The sequence below is a fragment of the Pteropus vampyrus genome, unplaced genomic scaffold (assembly GCF_000151845.1).
Source record: "Pteropus vampyrus isolate Shadow unplaced genomic scaffold, Pvam_2.0 Scaffold58, whole genome shotgun sequence".
Taxonomy (NCBI): domain Eukaryota; kingdom Metazoa; phylum Chordata; class Mammalia; order Chiroptera; family Pteropodidae; genus Pteropus; species Pteropus vampyrus.
The window spans coordinates 2,708,530-2,719,199 of NW_011888839.1; the positions used below are offsets into that span (position 1 = coordinate 2,708,530).

Here is a 10,670-nt window from a genome sequence, read left to right on the forward strand (position 1 = left end):
CTCAATATTCATGTTATGTGATATTTATGTGTTCTGGCATGGCTCATGCTGTTAAGTTACTGACTCTACCCCTGATTTGATATTCTTCTCATTCTTTCAACTCATCTATAATGATAGATAGAAAGGTTAAATCAGGTATAGTTATGGTCTATTATTTGTATTCACTATTGTCTGATTTCTTTTTTGTTTGGTAAAATTTGAGTTTGCCATCTATTTGCTGATTATATCAGAAAATAAGTATGTGCTAAGTAGCCAGCCTCTCTATCCACCCTTAATGCTTGATTTAAATGTTAGTTTTCTACCCACCCAGTATAGATATAACTGAGTAGAAGAGAATAGCACTGTTTTTTGTTTTGTTTTGTTTTGTTTTGTTTTTTTAACTTTTCTTTTATGGAATCCAGACTCCATGTTTCAATGATATATATGAATAAAAATAAAAATTTTGTAAAGATGAAAATAGAAATTACATCGTCATCTGTGTATAAAAAGTCTTAGAAGGATAAAATAGAACTTACATTGTCATCTATGTATTATAAAGTATTCTCTTCATTGTGGGATGATTCAAGTTATAAAAATCTTAAACATATGCTGAGTTGCTATAATGTTAGACTGGAAATACCATTTTAATTTTTACTACATTTTATCCAAGTAGCAATTGATCCCCACTTTCCATTTCATTAATTGGAACATGTCACTCTATTAAGATTAACTAATGGGTTTTCCATTAAAATGAGTGGGTTTATAGGCCATGTGTTTTTAGTAGGTGAAATTATTTAACATCCTGTTACTAGTTTTATAATTTATCTTAGAAGTCTTTTAAATTAAATCTTACCACCTAGCCATTTTTTCAGTGTTAAGAAATTTTTATCTAGCGCCATGGGAACTTTGGAGCATCTGAAGGAGGATGTAGTTCTGGCAGTCAGAGCAGGATGAACATGGAGAAGACAATTTAGGCTTTTTTTTGTAAACAGTAAGCTTTGACTGTTAACAGTTTCATAGAAGTATAATTTGGAAAATTTGGAAGCCAGGAAAGCTTGAGAAACTTGTAACTTTAAGATCTTACCTTTTGGATTGTAGCATTTGACATTATCAAGTTGAGAACAGACTAACAGGATTTCAAATTGCTATTAATGAACTTAAGTTAGTAATGCTTTCTTGTCAAATTTGTATCTTACCGTGGAACATGGATCTTGAAAAAATTTTAATTGTTCATCAAGTTTGAGATTATGTATTATAGCATTGAAATATAACTTAAAATGTTTTGAAAATCGTATATGATTGTTATTGTTTCTATAAGTAGAATATAATTTTGTGGTGACGATCACTCAGTAATATGAAATGAAGCAATATTTTCACACTGCCAAGAAACCACTAATATTTGCCATAGTCATTGACTCATTTTTCAGTAACAGTTGATATGTACAGTGCTCTGTATCTTATCTAATGTTTTTATCATTATTTAAGAATGTAGAAAGCATCATAGATATGGTTTGCAATAATTTCTTTTAATTTTTAAAATTTAATCCTTGTCTGTGGCTGCTATCACAGTTAAAAATTAAAGTTGTAGTCACAGTTTTCTTTCTGATGTTGAACAATTACTTTTCTGAATATATCTTCATAGGGACCACTCTCTAGGCAAAATACTTTAAGGATGGGATTTAGTTTTAGTGCATGTGAATGAAGAAAGAAATAGAAAAGAAAGGCCTAAGATGACTTACCATTTCTCTTTTTTCCCCTCATTCTAATTTTTTGCTACACAACAAAGAATTTTGAAAACTAGCTTTTCAGTATCTTCATTGTTACTGTCATTTTTACACAGACCTATTTTTAAATTATCTGAATTTATCAAAATTTGCCTTTAATATTTGCACGTAGTAAGTCTATGAAAGTAGGATTGTTGTAAATTCAGGTTCAGTGCACTCATGTGCGTGAGCAGCACATACCATTTCCTGCCTTAGGCTCCTCTCCATCCAGTGTGTTGAGTTTCTTGGTTTTAGCCCTTCTCATTCAGAGGCCAATTACTCCTTTTTCCTTTTGTTTCAAGCAGTTTTACATCACCACCACCTGTTCTTTCCGTTTTGGAAGTTCATTTTCTGATGTAAAGCTAAATATTTTTGCTGACATAAGTTCTTTTTCATCATTTACGGCAGGTTGAATGTTTTGCTCATGAAGAGAAACTGTAGACCCAAACTTGGATCATGATTAGAATTAAGACATTTTCAGTGATGATATCATGTCAGTGTTTATGGCAACTGGTTCTTTTGCCCTTTAAGCAGCTCAGGGACCCTGAATCTTCCAACTGCTGTCTGTGCCTAATCATGGAAAAGCCCTCTTGTGGGGCAGCGGGATGCTAATTTCAACCTCAGAAAGTGTATAATTAGTTTCTCCCTTTGCTTACCTGTTTACCTAGTAGTAGTACTAACTAAATACTTATTGAATGAGTGAATTAGGTTTGTGTTGATGGTGAATGTGTTTGTAAATTTTGTTTTCCATTTTCTGGTTTAATGATTCAGTGAAGACTTAGGGATGATTTAATTGTTTGCAAATTCAGTAAATCAAATATTCTCGGAAAGAGAACGTTCTAGAAGCTTGAAGAAAGGCTGAAGATGTAGCAGAGGGATTTTTTAAATAATAATTGGAAAGAATTTTCTGGAAGCTTGAAGAAAGGCTGAAGATAAAGCAGAGCGGTTTTTTAGATAATAATTGGAAAGAATTTTCTGGCTGAACAGGTTATTTAACCATTTTCTAAGCTTCCAAATATGGTAACCTTTGTGTAGTGGTCTTTAAAAGTAAGATTATTTCTTTTAGTTGAAGTATTGGAAGGGCGGTCTTTCTCAAATTCATGGCCTAGTTTATACCATTCTGTGATCACATAAGAATCAAAAAGTAAGATTAACTTTTACATTCAGTTGTAGAAAATTTATCATTCTCTATAGGAATAGTTAAAGTACTGTAGGAATGAAGGACCATTTAATCATTACCTCCCTGCTCTTCCCCCCACCCCCTAAACACACACATTGTTAACCATTATTTGGAATAAAAAATGTTTAGCGGGTTCTTTTCCCTCAGCTTTACTGAGCTTTAATTTACGTATAATATTATATAAGTTTAAGGTACACAATGTGATGATTTGAAACACATAGATATTGCTAAATGTTTATCACAGGTTAGGTAGTGCATCGATCCTTCATCTCCCATAATTACCATTTTGTTGTTATAGTGAGAACATTAAAGCTTTACTCATAGCAACTTTCAAATATGTGATACAGTATTGATAACTATAGTCATGTTGCTGTACATTGGATTCCTGGTAGCAGGTCTTTTAACAGTAGTTGGGCATTTATATTTCCACTTGTGTTAAAAACTACTAATTATTACAGAGGATGTATGTATTCTGTCTTCTCTAATATTTAGTCCTATTGTAGCATTTGTGATAACATAATATTTAAAAAATAAAATTTTATTTGCTGTTAATTTACAAAAGACATTTTTTTGTTCTCCAAAGAAACAATTTACTTTCCACCATTTCTTTTTTAAGCTGTTAATCTTTACTTGGAATTAAGAATTTGCTAGTCAGTATTTGATGGTTACTGTTTTTTAGAGATGAATTGTGTGTGTGTGTATGTGTAAGCATATAAATATGCAGATGTGTATATGTATATATAAATATGTCATTTAAAAATTTCTTGTTATAAATTTTCAAAATTCTAGGAATTAGATGTAAAGAGCATAGTAAACTATTAAGGTCTTTAGGAATTATCTTTTTTAACTGAAAAAAGACATAATTAAAATTGTTGACACATTAATACAGTAAAGGTTGGGGGATTATATATATGTAATAATGCTTTTAAAACTAAATATTTTATTAAAATTTTTAAAAGAAGAAAGATTGCTTGTACATGTTTTGTAGTTTTAGTTTTCCCTTTCTATCCCAAGGAGTAAATAAATGCAAATTAAATTTTTGCTACAAATGAAGAAATTGTTATTTATATGACATATGTTTTTATTATTTACCTATAGGCATTGATGTTACATTAACTTGGGAAAATAGAAGTATCTACAGTAAATTTTCTCTTTTATAATATTTGTCTGGTTTTTGCCCTGTAGTTTCAGAATGATGTTTAAAAAACGCTTTTCTTTTTCTCTTAGCCTCTCGAATTGCTTTGGCACTCATTAGATGAATGGCTAGTTTTAATAGCTACAGAACTGATGAAAAACAAAAAGGACTCAACGGATATCACTTCTATTTTACTAAAACAAAAAGGCCAAGATCAAGATGGTACTTCCATTCCTCCATTTGAACCTTCAGGACCTGGGAGCTATGAAAATCTATCCACTGGCACCAGGGAATCTAAACCAGATGCTCTAGGAGGGAAACAGGAAGCCAGTGCAGACTGTCAGGATGTTATTTCTATGACAGCTAACCGGCTAAGTGCTGTCATTCAAGCTTTTTACATGTGCTGTTCTTGTCAGATGCCTCCAGGGTAAGAGGGTTTCTGCTTTGTTTTGTGTGCAGGTCTCAGCCTATCAATAACCAATCTTGTGGCTGGACCAGCCCTTGTGGTTCTTATTATGATTCCAAGGCGCCTTTCAGCAATAACCATCAGGAAACTTTGAAAAAAAAGAAAAAAGGTTTATTACTTACAAGGTCTGGAAATTACATGGCACACCTGGGACCACACAGCAAGGTCTCAGGGAGAGAGCAAGAGTGAGAGCGTGTGCCCGCAAGAGCTAGCTCACAAGTGGGTGTGCATATGGGCCTGGAGAAGTTCTCATTTTTGGGGAGTCAGGGTGGGGGACCTAGTATTTCTGGGGCTCACTCTTTATTGGTGAATTTAAAACATAAGTGAGAATTTAAAGTGTGAGAAGAGAAAAAACAAGTGGGCCAACTGGTCAGTTATCAAAATCAACCAAGATCTTTAAAACAAAAAGGCCTCTGTGGAGGGAGGTGGTCTGGCTCTTTATCTAGTTGTGTGGCTGGCAATGTGTTTATTAAAGATAGCCATCTTTGAAGTATATGCCTCTTTGAAGTAGAACCTTGGCAACCAAAACTTAAGTCAGGCGCTTGTGTTACAAAAAAGAGAAAACCTAACTGCCTGTCAAAGCTTACACTACATGCTTATTATTTCCTTCTGTGGTAGACAAAGAAACGCTGTGACTTTTTTGTAATTTCAGGACAACAAATAGTAATTTGTTGATTTTAGGTTCTATTTGATCTTGTTTTAGGATACTTAATGTACTGATCTAGAATTAGTCCAAAATATTTGAGTTTTAAGCATTGTATAAGTTATTAACATGTAGAATGGTGACTTCTACTTTGTATAGGATACAAATACATTATGTATTTGAAATATATAGAGATGCTTAACATTTCAAGGTTTTTGAGAAGTCACTTGTTCATATCATCTGTTAATGAAAAGTTCTATAAATTTTTTCATTTTATAGATTGACTAGGCGTGCCTCAATTTCTTAAACTTAAAAAGACAATCCAAATCCCCAATTTTTTTGTCTAGAAGCCAGTCCAGTTCAATACATAGTTATCAAATATGTTGTATCATCAACTTTCGTGTATATGTTTTGATTATTTTTTACCCCCACCCCCAGAATGACTTCACCTCGTTTCATTGAATTTGTCTGCAAACACGATGAAGTCTTAAAATGCTTTGTTAACAGGTAAGGCTTTCTTGGATTCATGGAATGCCCTTCAGTCTTTTCCTTCTTTACTTGTTCTTATCTCAACAGAAAAAATGTTACCTCTGTTAAACTATTTAAAAAATGCTCAATGACAAGTGCAAATATAGTAGGTATGGATGAATATGTGTTAACTCTTCTGTTTCAGTATTTATATATGTAAATCTACCTGTGTGAATCACTTAATGCTACTCATCCTTCCTTTCCATTTAAACAAAATATATTTTTCTTTTAGAAATCCCAAAATTATATTTGACCACTTTCACTTCCTCCTTGAATGTCCTGAGTTGATGTCAAGATTCATGCATATCATAAAAGCACAGGTAGAAATTTCTCTTAATCTTTTTACTTTGTCTAATGAAAATTAATTTTTAAATTTGAGTACTGTTTAATGAAGTAATTATTATACTTGAGACCTTCTGCTATAAGAGGAATGAAATTACCTTATTTAATTTAGTAGGTCGAGTTACACTATATACTAAAGTATGTTACTTTAGTATGAGGAATAAGTTTTCTTCTTCAAGAAATGTGTGTTGAGGTCCTACTATGTGCCATGGCTTGTTCAAAGACAATAGAATACGTTCCCACATTTCCTGAAATGAGTTTCATGTTAGGAACGCTAGTGCTATAAGGCTCATAGTCCTTAAGAAAAGGATTTTATTTCCAGATGCATTTGGGAAATATAACATATGCTGTGTTGGATATTCATAAAGTTTATCAGCAGGTTATTAAAGGCTTTGAGAAACCTTTTGGTAAAAATAGTGATTTAACTTCATTAATCTTCCAAACTTTTCGACCTGAGAACCTTTCCCTGCCAGGGTTCATTCCACAAATCTCATGTTTCGTAAACATGTTAGAAAAAGTTTGTTTGGCTACTTAACAATTGTGTGACTTTGGGCACATTTTTAACATCCTTGAGCTTTGGTTTCTTTATCTGTAAGATAGAGATAAGGACACCAACCTCATAAAATTATTGTGAAGAATAAGTTTTAAATAGTGACTAGTATATATGTTTAATAATAGTCATATATCCTTTCTCTAAGAGGTTCTTAATTCAGTCTAGCAAGGGAGATAATAAATGTTTCTATAAAATAGTAATTACAGTATTACATGGTTCTTTAGTAGTTTAAGAGATGAAGAGCTTGCTTCCGGCTGCTATAATCAAGGGAAATTTAAAAGAGGAGGTGGATTTTAAACTGGACCTTGGAAAACATGCAAAATTTTGATGGGAGTAAATGGGGGAAGATGAATATTCTAGCCAAGATTTGGACCAGGGCATATCTGGTGAAAAATTGTATAAAACTGTAGAGATCGAAGCAGAAATTTTGTGTAGGTGAGGAATGAGATATAATTCTGGAAAGGTAGATTGGGGTCATACTGTGTTGAGCCTTGATTGCCAGATTAAAGAATCTTCTTTGTTTGCTAGGCTGTCAGGAGCCACTGATAACTTTGCTTCAAGAGAATGACATGATCATGGCAAAATTTTAGGAAATAATTTGTTAGAAATGTAAGATAGACCAGAGGCTATGGTTTGATTGGTAATCATAAGAAATACTATAGGTGTTTTTAAATGTCTTTCGGAACACTGACCCTTTCAGAAGTTAAAGAAAGCTAAAAATTATAAAAGCTTATAAAATTATACACATTTATATAAATTCTTTGACATCTATTTAATGGTAATGTAAAAGAGAAGGTAGTAATAATATACATTTATTGAATGCTAACTTTAAGTCAGGTACCATACATTTGCATTATATGGATTATTTTATTTTTATAACAGTCATGTGAGATGGGTACTCTTTCACTGAAGCTGAGGAAGTCAAGTAAGTTAAGTCATTCAGCTACTAAGTGGGAGAACCAAAATTTTAAGTCTTTCTGGTTCTTAAGTTCTTTTCTTAACATATTATGTGACTCCATTCTAGGGCAAATGAAATTGATTATTTGTGAAAGAAACTTAGTTTTTGAAAGAAGTAGTTTGCTATTTTTTTAATACTATCTCTACTTTTCGCTTCCTTTTCCCCCTTCCCTTCCTGAACAATTCAGTCAAAAAGCATATGCATTAGCTATCCACTTTTTTGACCCACAGAGGGGTTTTTATTGTTTGACCGGGATGAGAAAGCTGTCCACATGCATTGTGTGCATTGTGGTGTTCCAGTGTGGAATTTTAGAACTTGGGCCTAGTAAGGAGGATGTCTGTGTAGAATAGGGTCTCAGCATGGAGCATGTGAGTTGGAATGGCATATGGAGGATGTCCAACGCAGAGGGCGGTGACAGTTGCTCAGAGTAGTTTGACAGAGCCCAAGTGGGGTAGAGAGCATCCATGCAGTGAAGGGTGCTTCTTAGTGACAGGATATTAGTTATATATGGGTTGATCAAACAAGTAAGTATAGTAAAGGTTATGGGAGTTTAGTTTCTCAATGTTGAAGAAAGGAGTTACAAAATGGAGGAAAATAAAATGAACTACGTACTGTTGGACTGGAATTGGGAGATATCAGTGAGAACTTAAATATGGATAGATATAGTAAACCTGGCATCCAGTTCACATCTCTAAATATCATTATCAATGAAACGTGACTCATGGGAGAAATGGCTAATTACAAGGCTGGGTCAATGAAAGTACAGATGAGCCTGGAATATCTTACTGTGCAAGAAAATTGTTTAAAGAATGATGAGGTTGTGTTAAAAATGACTCAGAACTACCTCCAGTGGCCTCCCTGGCCAAATCTAAAACAATTTTAACATTAAAATAAACAATGATGGCAAGATATTATAAATAAAATCAGAACCCATGAGTACCGAAAAAAATGAATGATGGAAAATTTGATGATATGTGGGATATTTTACTGTCTCAAAGTATCTCCCTATGGAATACTTATTAATCACAAAGATTAACAAGGAATTTTATGGTGGACAAGTTTGGTGGTGATCAGAGCAGACATCAGTGTGCCGCCTGATAGGGTGCACTGAGAAGAACATGGCCTCACTTCTTTGGTATTACTGCCAAAGATGTACACCCTGAATTTAATCATGAGAAAACATCAGCCTAATTCCGATTGGGACATTCTACAAAATAACTTACCTGCAATCGTGAAAAGTTTTGAGGTCATGAAAATTAAAACACTGAAGAACTCTACCAGAATGGAAGAGACAAGACACCTAAACGGTATTCATGAGTCATTATGCTATGAAGGACATTACTAGGAAACTGGCAAAACTTAAAATCGGGTCGGAGGAGTAGATATAATAACGTATCAATTTTCTGATTTTGATGGTCGTTATCTGGTTATGTAGGAGAATTCTCCTGTTTGTAGGAAGTACATACACAGTGAAGTACTTGGGAGTGACTGGACGTCATGTCAGCTTACTCAAATCAAGAAAAAAATACTTTGTATTCTACTCTTCTTAGAAATTTTCTGTAACTTGGAGGCTGTTCCAAAAAAAATGGTAAAAACAAAAACTATCTCTGCTTAAGGATTGACTTCTTGTTTTGTTGGTGGTTTTCAGGTGGCCTGTAGTTAAAGGGAGAAACATTTTGTATTGCTGTGCAAATGCTATTAAGAGGAGCTTCTGTAATCAGTCCTGTTTTGTGAATTATTTTGTGGAAATGCAGGAACTCAGAAAGTTTTCATACAAAAATGTTCCCTGTGGCTTTGTAGGTGTGCATATATGTGTGGGTATTCTGATCTTACAAATATCTTACTAGCTTTTGAAGATAGCATTTTGTACCTTTTAACGTTCCATTTAAATTACTTTTTTAAAATTGCCATTTGCTTTTATTTCTTGGTTCACATTTTATAGATAAAGGATATAATTTAATGTTTAATATCTTATAATGGCAAATTACGGTCTTTTTAAATACTTATTCACAATAATTTTAACATTGTTATAAAATGGTAATAAGAACAGTGCCTCTTTATCGAGCGTTCTGAGTGTTGAGTATTTCCACAAAGTAAGCTGTTGGTGCTGCATTTTCTCTTCTGCAAAAGGAGGATAATTAGAGTCTCTTTTCCTCATAGTATTGTGAGGATTACATGTCAAAATGCATCTAAAGTGCTTAAAACAGTACGTGGCTGAAAGGTGCTTTGATAAGCATTGGCTAATTTATGATTATAATTATGATTATTATGTTCTATATCGGCATTATTTCATTTAATCTTCACAATTAGCCCTTGAAGTAGGTATTACTTTCCCTATTTTGCAGATGGGAAAACTAAAGTTCTGAGAGGATTAGTAATTTCCCTAAGATCACAAACCTAGAAATGATAGCCAGGATTTTAAACAATGTTTATGAAATGTCAAAACCCATACTAAAATAATTATTTCTATGTAATATTTTTTTTGTGCTCATTTACCAAAGTTTTAGAAATAATCAACATTAAAGTTTTAAGCACTTTACATTCTAATCTGTTTATGTAAAATGAAATATTCAATTTATATGCCCAGTAAAGAATATAACAACAGTACTTTATTAAAAATGTGGAAGACTATTAAAAATATGGACAAAATTATACATTTAGCTTTTTAAAAAGCATTTACTGAAAGAGCACATATTAAAAGGCAGAAGTTAATCTCTCACTAGTTATAATAATAAAATTTTTATAATAATAAAATTTTTATTAAGAATTAATAAAAATATATAAGTCTGTTGAAGCAAGACTAATGTTTAGTTTAGCACAGATGAAGAAATTTACTGGTGTCCTAAAAACTGCCTGAAAGATAACCTCTTTGTGGTATTGGATATTGTTCATATTTATCTCTTGAAATTCTTGGCTTTTGTAATCTTGCACTACCCTGGTTCTTCTTTGACTTTTCTGGCTGTGTGTTTTCTTTGCTAAGCAAATTCTCAGTCCTGACTTATGATTATAAACTTCTCCATTCTTGGTGTTTGTCATCTGTATCTTTAATCTCTTCAACAAGAGACCTTAACCTTGTCTTTAGCTTCAACTTTGGCTCTGTTTCCAGTGTCTCATCTGCAGCAC

General features: G+C 32.9%; 1 protein-coding gene across 12 annotated transcripts in view; it reads left to right on the forward strand.

Annotated features, from left to right (window-relative positions):
* HACE1 (HECT domain and ankyrin repeat containing E3 ubiquitin protein ligase 1) overlaps window positions 1-10,670 on the forward strand; it is an 81,477-nt gene that overhangs the window by 43,609 nt on the left and 27,198 nt on the right. For all 12 annotated transcript variants that reach the window (XM_011360716.2, XM_023530935.1, XM_011360712.2 and 9 more), the window contains 3 exons: window positions 4,150-4,484; window positions 5,605-5,673; window positions 5,927-6,014. In XM_011360716.2, the coding sequence (XP_011359018.1) occupies window positions 4,150-4,484; window positions 5,605-5,673; window positions 5,927-6,014 (492 nt within the window). The remainder of the gene's footprint in view (window positions 1-4,149; window positions 4,485-5,604; window positions 5,674-5,926; window positions 6,015-10,670) is intronic.